Source organism: Folsomia candida, unplaced genomic scaffold, assembly GCF_002217175.1.
Source record: "Folsomia candida strain VU population unplaced genomic scaffold, ASM221717v1 Fcan01_Sc033, whole genome shotgun sequence".
Lineage (NCBI taxonomy): Eukaryota > Metazoa > Arthropoda > Collembola > Entomobryomorpha > Isotomidae > Folsomia > Folsomia candida.
In genome coordinates this window covers 1533774-1551398 of record NW_019091225.1, presented here as the reverse complement: position 1 = coordinate 1551398, position 17625 = coordinate 1533774, and the positions used below count along the sequence as shown (strand labels likewise).

Below are 17625 nucleotides of genomic sequence, written 5' to 3'. Positions count from 1 at the left end.
TAATAAATTTGTTTTGTAGCAGAGTAAATAAGATGAGAGAGAGATAATTTTTTAGCTCTAAATTGGATTATGCTGACGGATGGATGGATCATGAATGGCTACTTATCAAGGGCATATTGTTCATTGCAACGTTAAATAAGTGGTCCATTTTTCAGTCGTTGGTAAGATTTTGTTCATGAAACAAGTCAAAATAAAGAACTTTAAAGAGTTTGTGAAATCTGTTTTGAATTAGTAATAAGGCCCAAAATGGGTCCGTTTTTCTATTTCGGAGTTATTTTAGTGTCCTCAACTTTTTCCGTGGCGCAGTTAGGACTGGATAATAATAATAGTGTGCATAATAATAATAATCTCTTGACAGAGGAGGATTTTCCGTCGAGCTATGCCTCAAATTATAATAATTACGATAATAATAATTTGCCAGAGGAGATTAATTCCTTTATTGGAAGTTTGTTCGAACCGGAAGTGGGGGGACAGTCGATTGGAGGAGGGGATGAAGTCGGTATGGAGCAGGTGAATCGAGGTCCAATTCCACTGGAAGGACAGGATCAGGATGCCTCGGCGTCTAGTATTTCTCCCGTTATGGGACAAGCTCCGTTAACCAATGCGGTAGCGTTGGGACGACCTTTTCGTAAGTTTTGGGTGGTTTGATAAGCTATGATTTTTAGATATTTATGACTCATAAAATAATTAATTTGTGAAAAATTTAGATTTTTGAAGATTGAGGTTTGCATAAAAAGCTGAGATTTTGGGAAGAGTTAGAGTTTAGGGAAAATTGAGATTTGTGTGAAAAATGAGATTCTGGAAAATTGAGATTTTTTTAAGAGAAAATGAGATTTGTGAACAATCGGGTACATATTTCTATACTTTTTCTACTTTTTAAGCCACTTTGCCCTTGTTTCGAGTACTCTATGCCCTCACAAATTTACGGGTCGGTCAGTTATGATTTTTTTATCCCATCCCGACCTTGTCTACATATCCTCACACACGTAAAACTCTCCTGTTAAATAGAGCAGATTTTATAAGATCTTCTTCATTTATCTCATAACCCATTAGGCACAGAAGTCTGACTACACGATAAGATTTTGCCATTATTCCTCATCAAGATAAGATCAATCTTAATCCTGAGTGTTTTTACATACATACAAAGATGCCTACTTTGCTACTCCTTCTTCCCAAAGTTCATCCGTGACGCTATATAATTATCCGTCGTACCTACGCATGTCTTATATAAATTAGCTTAATTGCTACTTCTAAACGTGAAAAATAATACAAATGGTTTATTATTTTACAAACTTTTCTTTTCCTAATTGCAGCAGTCTATGCGGACAACAAGGAAATTCAGAATCAACAAGCCCACCCGAACTATCAAGGATGGGGAGACGATAATCTGAACTATGTCGAACAGAATCAAGTCCAAAATTCAAATCATTTGGATGAGCAGAGAGTAAAACAACGAAGGCGAAAAATTAAACGGTATCGAAACCGCGTCGCGTCGACGACACCTCAACAGCAAAATGTCGCCGTTGCGTCACCCCCCGCCGAGCCTACGCCAACGACACAAATGCAACACCAACAACCAACTCAAAGAGGACGTCAGGTTTCGAAAAGTTATCAAAATGTGCAACAAAATTTTCAAAACGTGCAACAAAATTATCAACCTGTCCAACAAAATTATCAAACAATACAACCAACTCCCCACCGCCAACGCCAACAACAATTTGCTCAGCAAACCCACCACCATCAGCAGACCGTCCCCACGACAGGTCCCCAGCAACAATACCAAACCCACCAGCAGCATCAAGGTTACAATCACGTCGCAAACAACTATCCCCCCCAACAACCCGCCTCCTCCCCCCAAAAGCAAAAATCATACCGACAACATCAACCCTTGAATCAATATTACGGAAACACTTTCAATTATGCAGTTGAACCCCAACAACAACAAATTCCGACCCGACAAGTCGTCCCCACTCCTCCGAAACAACACCACCACCACCACCACCAACAAATCCCCCTCAACAAAAACCACCCTCAAAACTATTACACCCAAGAATCACGCCAACTTCCGCAGTACCAGCCACGCCATCAGAATAACAGACAACGCCACGCTCACAATTACAACCAGCACGCCGTCCCACATCCCCAGCAGACAGTTCACCACCACCACCTCCCAACCCAACAATGGGGTGGTCAAGCTCAATTACCCCCCAATAATAATTATCAGCCGATCCATCCTCGCCAAAACTATAATAACAATCACCCTCAATTTCAACCAGAGGCGATGCAGCCAGCCATGTCGAACCCACGTCCCGTTGCACGGTTTGGTCATCGAAGCGGTCGAGGGAATAATTACTATCCCACCACCTCGTCCTACACCTACGGAGGAGCACAACGGTCACGCGCTACTTACTCGGACGACGCGGATGACGACAAGTACTACACGGTGAGTGGCTACTCGCCCACTTCGGGGGGAGGATATTCGCCCTCGTCCGACGGGTATGCTGAGTACGACGAGGAACCCGTCGCCGAGAAGAGGAGGAAGAAAAAGAAGAGTGGAGGAGGAAAGAAGGCGAAGGCTGAAAAGGAAAAGGAGGACGCCGCCAAGGAGGAAAGTTTCATCAAGAGGGGCTACACCAAGACGAAAAACGTTATAGTTAATACCGCCTCGGCTGTTTTTGGGGCTCCGAAATTCATCTATACGAGGTATAAGAAGGCCTATAATAATTTAGGGTCGAGTAAAAAGCGGAGTTCGAAGGTCGCTGCGGAAAATGATCGTGAGTATGACCATGAGGAGGGACCGGTGCAGATAAGTGGAGGTGGCGGATATGTCGGCGGCGGCGGTGGTGCTTATGGCGACGATGATGCCGAACAGCAGTGGAGACTGCATGCGCGACAGGATGACGATTCCATGTTGGGCGGGGGGAGGAGGGGATGGGCCGCGGACAGGTCGCCGGGTCGGATTGGGACGGCGGTTACGGGAATGGGGGCGGATCCAGGTCCTCCGCAGATGATTGACGACCAGAACCACGTTAATAATATTGAACCGTGCAAGTTAGCGGGACATAATCATAATAATCGGATGATGTCGAGAAGTAGGGGGCCAAACTCGTACGGGGAGCGAACCGGCGGCGGTGGGAGGAGGTGGCAAAATAGCAATAATTCGAGAGGAGGTGGGGAAGAGAGATTGCTTTCTCTTCCGTCCAGACCGGCGTGGGGGAGAGTTTTTATGGGATGATAAGTGATATTAACTTATCGATATGTACATAGAGCAATTTTTGTCCAAAATAGTTTTAACCCAAGCCACCCGACTTTCAATATTTAAACAACATTATCAAAAAATTTGTATAACAGTATGTATTTAGCGTCGTAAGTATTTAATTTTATTCTTGTTATGAGCTTTTTTTGCAAGTATTATAATTTAATTAGTAAAATATAACTTATTTAATCCTTAACTTAAATCGGTACGTGACAAAGCCTCCGTTATTTATTTATGTAAACAACAACATTTTCAATTGTACATTTCTTTTGCATATTTTTTACAGTGAGAAATAAACTCTTCATTTCATAATTTTGCCAATTATACTTTATTATCAATTGCTTTCGCACACGCAATGCTCATCAACTTATAATTAAAACCAGCTCATTTTTTTGTTACCTCAGTTTAAAAACTTGACTCTGTGCCCAATTTAAAATGAAAGTAAAATTAGCGACGTACATTACTTCTAGTATCGATTTGAAAATACATGGAATGGTCGTCGCCAAAAGTGTCAAGGCCAAAAAATCGTAAAAAAAATTAAGTAGTCTTCTTTCAAAAAGTAAACCTAAAAGTAAAAGTGATTCGTATCTGCATATGTAAATATTATTTGGCTTCTTCACATCCTCGTCTTGTTTGGGGATGAACTTGAATTATTGTGATCATACTGATCATCACATCTCTCTATCGATTTCATGATAACCAACACGAACGAAACAACGCCACTGATATTCATCCACAAATTGGTCTTGATCATCTGTATATTGAAAAATGTTGCCCCCAACTTGATACAAAACGAGTTTTCCTCATAGAAAGTGAAACCTGAGAGTGGTTGGATTTGGATATTGAAGTATTTAGTGAGGTGGAGTTTGAGAGAAAAGGTAAAAAATCAGGTTTACAGTTTCGTTTAAGCCAAGATTTCGACAAAGCGACAACTTTTCGACCTTCCTTCAGTCAGTAAATGAATGGATGATTTTTAATGTGTGGGGGATTGGGTGGGTTGGAATTTTTTATGCATTTGTGACATGACTAATAACATGATTTGGATGAGCGAGAGAATTGACGATGCTGCGACTTCATAGCGTCTCACTCAGATAATGACGGAAGTGGGGCTGACATACACGACACACCACTGAGGAAAGTGGCCCCGTGAAATTATAGTTTCAAAATAGGTTCTTAAAGTGTCAGATTTTAAAATGAGGGTGGGTTCAAAGTGGAAGATTTGTCTAGTGGTAATAGTTCTTATCCAAATTGAGGACATTTTAGGACAACAACAGCATCCTGGAGGAGGGCATGGTAAACGTCCAGGGAGAAAGTTTAGAGTTCCGGGAGGATATGGTAAGCGTGTAGAAATTTGGACATGATCTAAATTTTCGAAATTTTGAGACTTTCTGGTTTAAAAATTTGTCTCAATTTTTTGCAGAAGTCCAATTCGGCACCTGGCCTCTCATGGAGGTCACAAAACTACAGAAACTACGTGCCCAAAACAACCCTCCAAAATCATCTCTGGGTGGATTCATGCAAAATGCGATTTATTCCAACTTCAACAACAAAAGGAAACCCCCACACGGCCATAAATTCCAACCTTACCCAAACAAATTAAAGTTCCGGGGTGGAGGACCACCCCCAATTAATGGGAAACCCGTTTTCTTCGCCGACATCAAATCCCCCTTGCCTCCACTCCCACCCCCACAGCCGCACGGGGGCCCGATCGGAATTCCCATCCCAGTAGGAGCACAAATCCCACATAATCTTCCCCCCAACAATCTCCTCTTCAAAAATGGTCCACTTCCGGTCAAAGTTGTGCAAATCTTCCAGGCACCAACGACCACGACCACGACGACCGAAGCACCATTACCGATGCCACCTCCTATGTCGTCGGTCATGGCAAAGGCGGCGTATTCAGGATTTTTCGCACCAAATTTTGGCACTAATAATGTACAGAGCTTTGGTCCCGTGGTCCACCAATCTCACGGACCACGACCATGGTTCCCTCACCATCACCACGGTCCCCCACCAATTATTAATCATCGTCCCACCGTCTTTTTGCAACCACAAACCTCCCATTCTTTCCACTCTCACCAATTTCGCCACCCTGTTTCCGGCTCACCCGTATTTTTCGCGCAACCTCCAGCACCCCCGGTCGTCGTCGCCGACCCAGCCCCACCACCGATGGAACGTCTCTTCCAGATGAACAAGGTCCCCCAAGTCCCACCCACAATTCAAATAGGCAACCATCCCCCCAGCGGATACTCCATGACGCACGGAGAACAACAACTTATCACGTTGAAACTTCCCGATGTCAAAATGGGCAAGAAAATGGACTCCATGTCGCTCCTCCGTGGCGCCGAGTTCCAATCCGGCCCTGGGACGAATCGTCGCCAAGATTTTTTCAACAAACCACGCAACGAAGATAAGAAACTTCCCGATGTTGGAGCAATCTACACGGTGAACATGGTTCTTCAAACGCCAAACATCTCGGCCCCGATGAACGGGTCGGATTCTCCCCATTTTTATCAAGGGATTGAACAAATGGCACGGATTTATGGGAAACCATCCTCCTCTCCGTTAGACGGACAGGTTAAACTGTTAGGAAAATTGTTCACCGAGTTGCAACGGATCAAACCTGGGAAATCTAGAGTGGTCGATGAACCAAGTTACACCGTGTCGACGACGACGACAAATAGCGATCCGTTCGGGTCTCATTCTGCGCCACAGAAGACGTACTACACTCCGAAAGTGGACGCTCCCCTTTTGGCGGTGCATATTCAGAGTTATTCCGTCCCAGAGCCGGGTTCCAGGTAAATCTTACTCCAAATTTTTTAAAAATTACCAAAATTATATGTCAAACTAAATTTTCTAACATTTTCACCCAGCGATCCCGACGTACTCGATTCCGCCCGAATGTTTGGCCTCCAAGGGCACAAAATTGAGTTCGGATCGACCAACGAGATCATCAACTTGATGGATGCGGCACAAAAATCGGTCGGAAAACGGATTCCATTAGAAGAGTTGGGTTACTCGAGGGGGGAAGTTAACCACAATTTGCAAGAGTGGGTCCGGTCGTATGTGACCCTGACGAGAAAAATGAAGGACCAAGCGCACTCCAAGGGGGAAGGGATCGCATCTTCGGCCTTCAAACAGCATCAAGTCCACCTCCGCATGCCGGACAACTCGATGCAAGCCATGGACCCCAAGGTCTTCTCGCAGGGGGCGTCCATCACAAATGCGGGCGCTGTAGCGACTTATCAAGGCTGAGGAAATAAGAGAATAGATAAAGTTCAAATTGCTTATTATTTATTTAAAAAAACAAAACAGTATATTTAATAAAGAAAATGATTTTAAAAAAAAACATGAAATTTCCAACAAAGGAGATATGTAGAAAGTTTAATGGCTAATTGAAAAGTAGTCAATTATTAGACGGCGTTATTGCTGTCTCAATTATATTTACTGTGTAGAAGTTGTAAACCAACTGAAGTAAATTAAGAAAACCAGTTTGACTACCTATTTTATTTGGTATATTAAACTTATGGCAAATTTTTACTATTCCTTCTTCGAATTTAGAAGTTGTCTATTAAATTACGTCTTAATCTAATTAATTAGTTAAAAAAGTGGTACATGAATAACTGTAAATTCCAATGAAGTATCTCATTTTGCTCTAGTTTACGTTTTTTAAGAGAAAATAGTGGATAAAATGAATCTCCATGCTTAATTACCATAAAATAATGGATCCGACTTCTCGGAAATGACCATGGTCAATTTTCCAAGTTATCTCATACACAATTTTAATTCTTCTTTTTCGAAGAACTTTGGTTAATAGATAAATTAAATTACTGATAAAACGCAATTTACCAAAAGATGATGAGTTGCAAAATCCGACGCTTTCAAGCCATGCAATTCTTTCCTTCTTACAAATCCAATCTTGTAAAACGTGATTTATTATTCATCGTCCGTGAGGACTTATTAAACTTATATTTTCTTTACGGGTAAAGAATTCTTACTAAGCAAAACATGCCCATAAGTCAATCATGTGTCACGGATTGTGCAAATGTATACCTGAAATCGACACCTTTCGCGAAAACTAACGCTCTTTTTGCCACTTGAACAAGTGAAAAGTTTATGAGCTGGGCAAAATCTTGGAGGTTCATGTCATGTTGTACACGGCGTCATTACATATTAGTTATTCTAAAGATATGATTTAAGATTACGGAACGACCCATTATGCAAAGTGGATTTCTTTACATCGGACTAAAATTGCATTATTTATTGCTTAGTCATAAGCACAACAATGAACTTGAGACGAGGTGATGATTACGTATTATTTTAATCAAAAAGGTACCAATCACGGTGCTAAAACCGTGATAAATAAGTAACTATAATAATACTGCAACGTTTACCTGGCGAGAGGATTAGTCTACAAAGTCCAGTTCATTAGGAAGGATCATTGTCCTCACAATTTCTTCAAATCTACTCCATAATGCTACATATTTTCCTGTATTTTGCGATATTTTCAATAACTTGGATTGAAATCAGTTCGGTACTTACATACAATCATTTTCTTGTACTTTTTAACTGAAAATTAAATTACGCAATAATTAGGCTCCAACCCTACGACATGGCGTTGAAGAAGACGAAGAAGCAGTCACTATCGCGCTTGAGTTGACTCGAGAACTGATCCCGGACTCGGAACTCGTCTCCAAAATTCGATCTGACCTCCGTCTCATCCGCCGGGTGGACCCTGCCTTGAAAAAACTTGTTCATCACGGCCGTTGGCATCCGGGTCAACTAGTCACGAGAGGACTGACCCCCACACAGGTCAAGGAACTGGAGGAGAGTGAGTTTAAACCGGTGAAAGTTCTTCCGAGGGGAAATCGGGACGTTGTCCTCCTCTTCAAGAAACCTTATCATCCCGAACATCTCGCAAAATTGGTCAAGTTCCGTTTTGGCTTTGACTCTAAGCCAAACTACGTGAATATTAAAGAAGGGCGAACTCGTATTTTGTACAGGGGTGATTTATCGACTTATTTCTGGAACTCGGTAAATGGTAAGAATTGCTTGGACGGGTGCGACACGCAGTATTCTGTGTCGTTTAAGGAACAAGAAGTTGAGCACGATTACAGATTTGATTCTAAAGTGAAAAATTTATTAAAAATTACAAATGCAAAATGACAAATTTTGATAATGTGACGAATTAGCTCTTAATGAAATAATGAAATAAATGACAATTATCTTGACGCCTTATCTCACGGGTCCTCAACTCTTCTTCTCGATTTTTACGATGCATCTCGCCCACAGCAGCGATTGCACGAGCAGCATGCATTCTCTGCAAGGGAGAATTCAATAATATTTACATGTTTAAAATAAAACTAATTCGAGTAAACTAATTCTTCATTGCATCAAAATATGTATTTACTCACGCGATACTTTTGTTCTTCAAAACGTCGAGTAGCTTCAGCGGCCAACTCCTCCAGGGGATTTCGTTCTTTTGGAATATATTCCATTTGTGCTGGTGAAATGCAGTTTTCTCTCTCAACATCGCCATCTTTTGGATTGGTTTCCTTGTCGTGCAAGTGACCAAACTCTTCATCGTGTCTCTCCATATCGTCATCCATACCTTCTGGAAAAATAGACCGAGCCCGACCGACAAGAATTTTGCAGTCGTGATTAAAATCTTCCGGCCCGTTTAACTCTTCAAACACGGTTTGAGTTTCTTTCTCATCCACAAAGACTTCGTCTGCAAGGACTGCATCTTCAGTACCACCAGCGTGCGAGACGATAAACGTCAACTCCTACAAATAAAAATAGAATTATTAGTTTAAAATGTATAGGTAATATTTGCAGAAGTGGACAACCACTTATAAAAATTCAGTGCATCGACTTTATCTAATTCGGTCAATAGGTTTGAGTACAAGACTATAAGAACTACCTGGATAATTAATTCTAGAATCGTGTGAAAACTGAAAATTTGCGTTGAATTTCTATACTACTATGCATTTTGATTTTGAGTCATAAATGGTAGGTATAAATTTTAAAAAAACCATGTACATATACCTGATGAGATATGATTCTCTACTTATGCGGATATTTTTTATCTACTTTTTGGTGAAATATTTGTTATCAATACTAAAATTTAAGTCTCTTGCAAGTCAAAACTGAGGTAAAAAAAACATTCACACAATTAATAATAAGAGTTTCGAAGAAATAAATCTTACAATTTGAGGATCGTGAGTGACGGTGCCCGGCTTGTCAAAAAGTCGAACTCCGCAATCACTTGGAGTCAAATTTCTCGATTTTGAAAACAATCCGTCAGGGGTACGAGGGATTTCTGCGTTTAATTCTTGCTCAGATTCGGACTGCGAGGCAAACTCCATAAACGATCCGTGAGGACTCTGGTGATCTGGATGTAATTTGTCCTCCCTTGCTGATCGTGAGGTAAATCCCATAAATGAGTCCTCCGTATCGGGCAGAATATAGTTTTCTGGAATTATTAAATAAGTATTAATTAAGTGTTCATGATATTACTTGTTGAGAATGATCTTTAAACGACAAAATGGATCTTCGAGTTTCATACTGCATATATAAATTAATCTGCATAAATAAATTATTTTAAATATAAATATATTTATATAAATAAATCTCTTGACTTCGCTTGAGAATTGAGTATTTTGCAAACCATACATAGATGACTTACATTACTGCTGAGTTGACTTTTGAAGCAGGAACTGGCGAGTTAGCGTTGATAGCAAGGTACTCTGCAGCGGCTTCGTTCGCCAACTGTTTTGCCACTTCTTTTGGTTGGTTGTGGGTATTCTTTATGTGACGGTCAAGATTGTCCTTACGCCGAAATGTCGTTGTACAAATCCAACATTTGAACGGACGTTCGCCTATACAAATATTAAAATTTAAAAATTTAACATGTATTCATTAGTATTATTCTTATGATGTGACGTACCCGAATGAATGACAAGATGTCTTCTGAGATCCTTGCTGTTGGAGAAAGCTCGTGTACATTGATCACATGCATAGGGTCGTTCACTGGAATGCGTTCTCAAGTGATGGTCCAGCGTCCACTTTAGTCCAAAGCTCTTTCCACAGTGAGTGCACACATAGGGACGCTCCCCTGTTTTGTAAAAAGAATCAATTTGATTAGAAATAAGGAAGATAAGAGAAACATTAGCAGAAAATATTGCATTCATTAACCAACCTGTGTGAGTAATTATATGTTTCTTTAAGTTGGTCATTCCAGTGAATCCCTTGTTGCAATACTTGCATGAAAAGGGCCTTTCACCAGTGTGGATCAAATTGTGGGATCTAAGGGCTTGGGCGTTGGGGAATCCACGTCCACATTGATCGCAGACGAAAGGTTTTTCTCCAGTATGACTGCGCATATGACGAGTAACTTTTCCCCTCTGATTAAACCCCTTGCCACACTGAGGGCAGACGTACGGCCTTTCACCTGCAAAAATAACAATAAAAGGGTTAATATTTATTTCAATAGATATTTATGTTCAATAATACACTGCATAGTAGGGCAGATATCACCTGTATGGGTTCTCAAGTGATACTCGTAGTGAGATTTGGCAATAAACCGATGTCCACACTGCTCACACTTAAAGGGCTTCTCGTTCTCACTATTTTGACAAAATTCGTGGTACTTAATGTGAGCTCTGGTTTTAAATCTCTTCATGCACACGTTGCATTCGAACATGGTGGGTTCACCTAAAAGAAGTAAACAGAAATATGTATTGTATAAGTAGCTTACATGATTATTGAGTATAGATTTTCATATTTTTTAATTTATAGCATACCAGGTATCACACTTATATGATCGTGAATCACGACAGGATTTCGCTTCTTTTTATTGTTTTCCTTGTTGGGGTCCAGTGATGAAGAATCGCTTCCTGAGCTCTGACTTTTTGATACTTTCGCCGTAGCAGCAGTCTCAAGAGAAAGGGTGGTTCGGGTCGCAATTGTTGCAGACGCTGGAGGCAGTGTGCGTAGACCGTACACTCTCAAATTTGCGGGGCAGCTGCGAACGGGTGGGGTAGAGTCAAATTTATGTTGAGCTGGAAGCGTTGCTACTGAAGAGTTAGAGGTGATAGCCTTGCGGGCCGAACTGGCTGAAGAGGGTGTGGCTTGAGCCTTCGCACATTGAAAGCAAGATGATGTTTTGATCAAGCATCGACGACATCGAATATGCCCACAAAATTCTCTCAAAGGTCGATTGTCAGTGAGATCTAGAGGACTTTTGCACTCCTCAGGGCATTCTTCCACACCTGGAATATTATCATGTAATGAACATACTTACATATAAAACATTATTAAACACAAGTTTATTGAAATATTAAAGCACTCACCAAAGAGTTTTAAAACACTGTTTACTACTCCGTTTCCTCCTATACCGACGATGGCATTGCTGGGGTTTTGGGACGATGTAGGCCACAATGCTGCATTTTCACTTTTTGGATCCATTGCCGATAATAATTATCGGCAATTAACAATTCAATTATTGAATTGGTATTTCCTCAAAAATTTAATTGATAAAAAAACCTTAAGCACGAGGATAAAAAAAATCTGCCTAAAAAATTAAAAATGGCAAAAACCATAGTCATGCTCCTCCTCTACCAGTTTTTCAACCCAAATATAGAGGGCGAAAACTTCGCTTCGAGAATTCAACGCGAGAAACCGAACTGAAAATGAGACGACCAAAAAAAAAACCAAAACCTAAAATTAATATGGTCAGCATGCAACCTCGACCATCACGTGCTCGTATCCTTCCCACACTGTTAGTATGGTAGGGATACGAACGCGGGAATCAAATTCTGGCCGAGGTTGGATGCTGAGAACTATAATTTGAAAAACAATTCAACAACTTGAAGATCATCTTTGTTCAAAGGAACATATTTACAAAATCAATGTAAAAATTATCAATTACAATTATTGTAAATTAATTATTAATTTCTCCAGGTCTGCTATTATTTACATATTTAAATTGTTGCAACATGGTTTTTAACTAACGATAAACTGTTTTTGCATTTAAACGAAGAAAAATTCCACACCATCAACATAACAAGACATTAAAGGTTATATACTTGCGTCACCCTTTTACATACATGTATTAATTACATATAGGTATTTTTGAACAATAAATACATCATTAAATCGAACACAAATTGTGTTACACAATCAAATCAAGACTGCACTGGATTTTCACATGCATCAAGTTTATCAAGGTCGAATTATACATTCTTGACTGCGACCAAATAAAAAACTTTATTCTGCATTGACAAATTGTGCGGACAAGTTGGTAAATTATTTAAATTACATTGACAATTAGGTCTCAATGGGCAGAGTACATCCACTCTCTTGGATACTACTCCTTATCGTCTTTGTCCAGGTTCGAAATACTGTCTGCAGCTAATAAATAATAAAATTGTCACATTTTTATACCTACTTATCAAATCTAGGTCCACGCAGCAGCAGACGACAACGATGATCCCGGTTCAAAAACCACCGATATAAAAGTCGGGTTCGAAAAATTCTTTAATCCCAAAACCGGTGCCGATGCATTCCATAAATTTTTGAAAGAAAGTGGCCGAAAAATGGGACTGAAGGGTTTAGACGATAAAGACGATGAAGACAAAAAAGATGATGATGACGATGGCAAGAAAGATGACAAGAAAAAGCTCTCCGAAGAAGAAGCCAGCCTCCCCGCAAAGGTGTTCGTCTTCTACTTGAAGACGTATGATTGCGCCAAGTCGAAAGTGTACAAAGAATTCGCCACCAATTACAAGAATAACTCTTTGATAACGTCGGACGTCGATGAAGACGTGGATGACAAATGGCTCAAAAAGTTGGCCAAGAAAGATATCGACGTCGATGATCCGGATAAAGCGTCAGGTGAGACAATTATTTCATTTTTGGTAGATTTACACCCTAATTTTTCTTTCGATACGCAGTTGGAGTTGACGAAGCTAATAAGAAGCTGGCAAAATTGAGTGAGGATCAAATAGCAAAGTTGGACAAGGGAGTAACAGAAATGCCACTGGAAGCTCAAATTGTTATCCATTTCGTGAAAGTTATCGGATGTCAGGACAGTAAACTTGACGACTACAAAAAATTCAACGACATGATGAAGGAGCAGATTAGCAAGGCGAAAAGTAAGGGCAAAAAAATCACGGCGTCATACTGCATTGCTAAAGCTCAGACCATTTTACATGACGAATTTTAATAAGGAATTTAATTAGTGGCATTTAAAAAAATGCTTAACTTATACGTATAAATTTTATTTTGATTTTTAAATTTTTAACGCCTCTGTGTAAATACATACATAAAATTTTATTGAGCTTTGTCGTATTTTAATTACATAAGTGACATCAAGGTAGAACGCGACTTTGACATGGAAGAGTCTCCCAAAGTGCTCGATTTTGTGGTAGCAATGGATTTGGACTCGGTAGAATAGACGGAGACTGAAGGTCCGTCAAGGTTATCGTCATCCTTCAAGGGTCCATAATGACCAGTATCCTTGATAAGTACGGAAGCAGTGTGGTTATCATCCGCGTAGAGGAAGGGTCTCGTTTCATCGCGAGATCGGAAACGGGAGACGGGATATTCGAGAATGGGTCGGAATTTTAAGAGATGAATGGCAGTTTCCTGTATATCGAAATTAATTAGTAATCAATTAATTTTCATGCATAAATAGCAATTTATTTATGCAAATACCTGCACAACCGGATTTGCCGTTGTGATTACGAAAGATGCGAAATTTCCTGATTTCGCGAGGTTGCAGCTTTTTGCCAACAACTCTTCGACGAGGACGACTTTCTCTCCGGGTGAAATGTTTGAGGAGGACGTCACCCCGAGAAAGTAGCACCGCGCTACGTGACCACTAGACTTTCGCCACATTTCGTATCTAGTATTCCCAAAATATTTTACCATTCAGTCTGATATTTTAGTAATAATTTCTCACTTTGACATGTCCAAACACGAATTGAGCAGTTCCAACCCGTATCGGATTTCTTTGGGTGGTTTCGGAGTTAGAATTTTGTGCTGGGCATCTCCATTTATGGCAACGCCGACAATGTTGATGCCATATTTGGCCACAATGCTATACACAGAGATTTATTACATGAAGTGAAAAAATACCCCAATTTTTCACTCTTACCACATTTTGAAGTCTGACACACTGTCAACCACACCTCTCCAATATTTCAGCACCCCTTGAGGATTGACCAGCAAATGAGATGGGAAATCATTCTTCAAAAACCTACCAAAAAAATTGTGCATTTAGTTTGAAAAATCCACACCACACCAATTTGTACACATTTCTTACAGCGTCACTTTCTGTATCTCATCCACAGACATGACTTCAAACGAAAATTTTCCATCGAAGTCGTTCCGCAGGCGTGACGGTGTTGGAGGTACCGCTGCCAGATCGTTATTCGAATCCAGCAAAATCGGTTGCTTTTTCGACTGATTGAGCACATCCGCCAAGTCAGCGATTGTTTTCGCAGTGATGAAATCTTTCATTGCTAAACACAATTATTAAAGTGACCAATTAACTAAATAATTTTTGTAGAAAATGATAACTTATGCAATTAATTAATTACTGATCGGGTATCCATTATCATTGCACATCTTCACCACAATGATTGCATTGACCCTTGTTCCTCCCAGTTCTGCGAAACTCTTGGTAAATCTTCGCACGACGAGGATCAAAGGCAGTCCGGTACTCAGGGCGATCGCTCTGCATAAAAACCTTACCGTTTCCCCGTCTTCGTCTCGGTGTAGCGTTTTCCACTCGGCTGGGTCACACTCGAGGAGAATTTTTCGAAACAGGATTCGCACCTGTTTCTTGTCCACGCGACCGTTTTCCATGAGTGGAATCTTGTCAATGGCGAAAACTGTGGGAAGGATGTTGGTCGAGTTCTTGGCGCCGAGGAGTTGTTTTCGCGTGTGAAGTTTCCCAAGAACTTGGACGCACGTCATTTCTGGGCGAAGCACGACGGCAGCAATGATAACTTGAGTGTCCCTCCCGCGATGATATGCGACCACGGTGGCGTCCGTGACTAAATTCGTGCTCATCACTTCCCCTTGAATTTGACGGAGGTTTACGGACTCTCCGCCAGTTTGGATGACCTCATTGTCAAATCGGCCCTCAAAGTGGAGACGTTTCACTCCACTTGGGTCGACAAGAATGCGACCAATGTCACCAGTACGGAAGAGGATGTGGCGCTTGTGTACTTCATTTAAAAAAATAAATATGTTAAAGAATGCTATAAAAAATCAACACATTAAATTAAACATTCTCACGTTCGGCTTTAGAGTTTGTCTGGTTATCTGGCGACTTCCCATCTTTACGACCTTGCCCCACGTACCCTCCACTTGGCAAACATCCCCCTGACAGTGCAATTTCACCTCGTCCACCAACTGGCACAGTTTTATCGAAGCGGTCCAAAATGGCGACAGATGAATTGGCTGGTGTGACCACAAGTTAATTATTAATTAGCAATTAGTTTAACTTCACAGCATTTTAGGTATTACTTACTGATCGGAACCCCCATTGAAAGCGTTCCCAACCCCGGAGCAACCTTCTTGTTGAGGTCTTCCACGTTGAAAAACACTTCAAACGTCGCCTCCCCCAATGTTTCCGTCATACCGTAAAACGCAACCAAAAACACGCCGGATTTGTACACACCGGAAAAATTGGAAAAGAATTTTCTCCCAGCTTCCACCTTCAGCCGGCCCCCGCTAACGAACCAATGCGTCACGGAAGCAAGTTTGTCCTTGTCTCTAGGATTTTTCGAGACGTAATTCATCAGAGCTTCGAAACAGGGTGGGGTCAACGTGACTCGGGTGAGTTTCACTTCTGCGATCCGATTCATGAGGAGATCCGGAGAGAAGAGGTCAGTTCGAGAGAGGAGCGTGACCGGTTTTCCAGACAAAAGGGGCGTCAGGATTTGGACGAGGGAACGCGGATCGGTGAGTGGACTTGTGATGGCGAAAGCGTCAGAGGGAACGATGGGGAAAATTTTGGACTGCCAGTGAATTCGGTTTATTATTTCCCTGAAAATTTGTCAAAAATTTGCATATTTTCTCCAATTTTTGTAGTAAAAATTGTTAACCCTACTTTCCCCCGATCCTGACAGCATGCGGCGACCCAGACGACCCCGACGTGAAAAAGATGCTGACAATCCTCTGATTCTGTGGAATGCCGCCCCAAACCTCAGGGTCGTTCATGTCCATAGCGATCCCTTCGTCCTTATCCAGCGTCACGTTATCTTTCCTCGCCAGATCCCACAAGTCTTCGAAAGTTATCCGGTTGTTGCTCATGTCCTTCGAGATCGTGTCCAGTGTGGCCTTCAAGTCGGTCGGAAGTGCCATGGAGTCAATGAGGAGGACAGGTTTTATTACGTTCAACGCCCAGCCGAGGTCGTTGGGGTGACTGGTTGGCGACAACGCCATGTAAGTGATGCCCAATTTAATTGTGGCGAAAATCAAGGTGATCACTTTCTCGTCCCAGGAGTCTTCATTCAACAAAAAAGCGAGGACCGTGTCCCCATCGGAGTTTGGAGTTGCTGGAGAAAGAAGAAAGTGAAGTTTTGTGAAATTTATAAATTTCTGACCATACCTTTCGACTCTTCAATAATTCTCGCGATCGCTTTCGCCATCCGGCTCGAAATTTCATCCAGGGCTCGAAAAGTCATCCGGACCTTGCTCCGGTAAAAAATGACGGGTGCTTCGGAATAAAAGTCCTTCTTTTGAGGGCGGAGGCAAACATTTGGGCGAGAGATTGGTCATTCTTCAACGCCGTTTGAGACGGTTTTCCATGGATTTCAGAGTCTGGGCCGTGTGCTCGTGGAAATACTGTGGATAAGATGAATCAAACACATTTCTTAAATTTTATACGAAAATTTTGAACCTACAGGATCCACTTTTAGTTTCGTGCTGAATTATGGGCCACGGGAAGAAAGCATTTTTTGCCGACATGGTGAAGTGGTTGTGTGAATCACTTTTCATACCGTCGAAAGTATGAGACAAAAAAGACTAGACTTCCGTCAACAATTTTAGAACCCCACGATTAATTGGCCTGGCGCTGTGCCCCATAAATGTCTAATAATTTTGTAAGATAAGCAAAAACAAAATTGGTTGTGATGGAAATGCATACGATCCATAATCTTGCAATGCTTCAACCAAGAATTTCACAGGGACGGAAGGGTTGAAGTTTATCAAAGATGTCGGATGAAGGGTGTCACTGGTCACATAGGTCAATTTAGAAAAATAGTGTAAGGGCCGAATTGTGGTCTCGGAGAGGTTTTCTGAACCCACTAACATTTGGGTTTTCCTCCCAAATGTGGTTTGTACTTTATGAA

The 17625-nt window shown here is 41.2% G+C and overlaps 6 protein-coding genes across 7 annotated transcripts; 4 read left to right on the top strand and 2 right to left on the bottom strand.

Annotated features, from left to right (window-relative positions):
* The first annotated feature begins 164 nt into the window (after window positions 1-164).
* On the top strand, window positions 165-3294 carry LOC110860542 (putative cyclin-dependent serine/threonine-protein kinase DDB_G0272797/DDB_G0274007). Of its 2 annotated transcripts, none has more exons than XM_035860494.1 (2): window positions 165-628; window positions 1317-3294. In XM_035860494.1, exons 1-2 carry the CDS (start codon window positions 247-249, stop codon window positions 3233-3235), a joined length of 2301 nt encoding a protein of 766 aa, XP_035716387.1. In that variant the 5' UTR covers window positions 165-246; the 3' UTR covers window positions 3236-3294. The 2 variants fall into 2 exon arrangements, with proteins under 2 accessions (XP_035716387.1, XP_021965294.1); XM_022109602.2 differs by having other exon boundaries at window positions 1314-3294.
* Window positions 3295-4335: 1041 nt separating this feature from the next.
* LOC110860589 lies at window positions 4336-6760 on the top strand. Its single transcript, XM_022109655.2, has 3 exons — window positions 4336-4591; window positions 4677-6054; window positions 6130-6760. Exons 1-3 carry the CDS (start codon window positions 4450-4452, stop codon window positions 6509-6511), a joined length of 1902 nt encoding a protein of 633 aa, XP_021965347.1. The 5' UTR covers window positions 4336-4449; the 3' UTR covers window positions 6512-6760.
* Window positions 6761-7630: 870 nt separating this feature from the next.
* LOC110860590 lies at window positions 7631-8494 on the top strand. The gene is made up of 2 exons (XM_022109656.2): window positions 7631-7790; window positions 7853-8494. The coding sequence occupies exons 1-2, from the start codon at window positions 7731-7733 to the stop codon at window positions 8420-8422; spliced, it is 630 nt and encodes a 209-aa protein (XP_021965348.1). The 5' UTR covers window positions 7631-7730; the 3' UTR covers window positions 8423-8494.
* LOC110860708 (zinc finger protein 23) lies at window positions 8449-11725 on the bottom strand. The gene is made up of 8 exons (XM_035860549.1): window positions 11611-11725; window positions 11062-11529; window positions 10843-10972; window positions 10458-10735; window positions 10206-10373; window positions 9466-10137; window positions 8671-9042; window positions 8449-8576 (listed from the first exon to the last, which is right to left on the bottom strand). The coding sequence occupies exons 1-6, from the start codon at window positions 11723-11725 to the stop codon at window positions 9941-9943; spliced, it is 1356 nt and encodes a 451-aa protein (XP_035716442.1). The 3' UTR covers window positions 8449-8576; window positions 8671-9042; window positions 9466-9940.
* Window positions 10962-13594, top strand: LOC118439297. Its single transcript, XM_035860497.1, has 3 exons — window positions 10962-12650; window positions 12721-13153; window positions 13213-13594. Exons 1-3 carry the CDS (start codon window positions 12597-12599, stop codon window positions 13482-13484), a joined length of 759 nt encoding a protein of 252 aa, XP_035716390.1. The 5' UTR covers window positions 10962-12596; the 3' UTR covers window positions 13485-13594.
* Window positions 13573-17598, bottom strand: LOC110860706 (tyrocidine synthase 3). Its single transcript, XM_035860493.1, has 10 exons — window positions 17179-17598; window positions 16383-17119; window positions 15801-16318; window positions 15566-15730; window positions 14863-15495; window positions 14586-14784; window positions 14418-14519; window positions 14223-14360; window positions 13976-14165; window positions 13573-13906 (listed from the first exon to the last, which is right to left on the bottom strand). Exons 2-10 carry the CDS (start codon window positions 16715-16717, stop codon window positions 13616-13618), a joined length of 2571 nt encoding a protein of 856 aa, XP_035716386.1. The 5' UTR covers window positions 16718-17119; window positions 17179-17598; the 3' UTR covers window positions 13573-13615.
* Between the last annotated feature and the right edge of the window lie 27 nt (window positions 17599-17625).

What these genes read in the sequence shown, in the direction of transcription:
- LOC110860542 (XM_022109602.2), top strand. Translation starts at nt 247, where the DNA reads ATGGGTCCGTTTTTCTATTTCGGAGTTATTTTAGTGTCCTCAACTTTT. An exon ending in AGCGTTGGGACGACCTTTTC is followed by an intron (nt 629 to 1,313) that starts GTAAGTTTTGGG and finishes TCCTAATTGCAG; the next exon opens with CAGTCTATGCGGACAACAAG.
- LOC110860589 (XM_022109655.2), top strand. Translation starts at nt 4,450, where the DNA reads ATGAGGGTGGGTTCAAAGTGGAAGATTTGTCTAGTGGTAATAGTTCTT. An exon ending in TAGAGTTCCGGGAGGATATG is followed by an intron (nt 4,592 to 4,676) that starts GTAAGCGTGTAG and finishes AATTTTTTGCAG; the next exon opens with AAGTCCAATTCGGCACCTGG. An exon ending in GTCCCAGAGCCGGGTTCCAG is followed by an intron (nt 6,055 to 6,129) that starts GTAAATCTTACT and finishes ATTTTCACCCAG; the next exon opens with CGATCCCGACGTACTCGATT.
- LOC110860590 (XM_022109656.2), top strand. Translation starts at nt 7,731, where the DNA reads ATGCTACATATTTTCCTGTATTTTGCGATATTTTCAATAACTTGGATT. An exon ending in CTTGGATTGAAATCAGTTCG is followed by an intron (nt 7,791 to 7,852) that starts GTACTTACATAC and finishes CGCAATAATTAG; the next exon opens with GCTCCAACCCTACGACATGG.
- LOC110860708 (XM_035860549.1), bottom strand. Translation starts at nt 11,725, where the DNA reads ATGGATCCAAAAAGTGAAAATGCAGCATTGTGGCCTACATCGTCCCAA. An exon ending in CAGTGTTTTAAAACTCTTTG is followed by an intron (nt 11,530 to 11,610) that starts GTGAGTGCTTTA and finishes ATAATATTCCAG; the next exon opens with GTGTGGAAGAATGCCCTGAG. An exon ending in ACATATAATTACTCACACAG is followed by an intron (nt 10,374 to 10,457) that starts GTTGGTTAATGA and finishes TTTACAAAACAG; the next exon opens with GGGAGCGTCCCTATGTGTGC.
- LOC118439297 (XM_035860497.1), top strand. Translation starts at nt 12,597, where the DNA reads ATGGGCAGAGTACATCCACTCTCTTGGATACTACTCCTTATCGTCTTT. An exon ending in TCCTTATCGTCTTTGTCCAG is followed by an intron (nt 12,651 to 12,720) that starts GTTCGAAATACT and finishes TATCAAATCTAG; the next exon opens with GTCCACGCAGCAGCAGACGA. An exon ending in TGATCCGGATAAAGCGTCAG is followed by an intron (nt 13,154 to 13,212) that starts GTGAGACAATTA and finishes TTCGATACGCAG; the next exon opens with TTGGAGTTGACGAAGCTAAT.
- LOC110860706 (XM_035860493.1), bottom strand. Translation starts at nt 16,717, where the DNA reads ATGGCGTTGTCGCCAACCAGTCACCCCAACGACCTCGGCTGGGCGTTG. An exon ending in GCTGTCAGGATCGGGGGAAA is followed by an intron (nt 16,319 to 16,382) that starts GTAGGGTTAACA and finishes ACAAATTTTCAG; the next exon opens with GGAAATAATAAACCGAATTC. An exon ending in TGATAATGGATACCCGATCA is followed by an intron (nt 14,785 to 14,862) that starts GTAATTAATTAA and finishes AATTGTGTTTAG; the next exon opens with CAATGAAAGATTTCATCACT.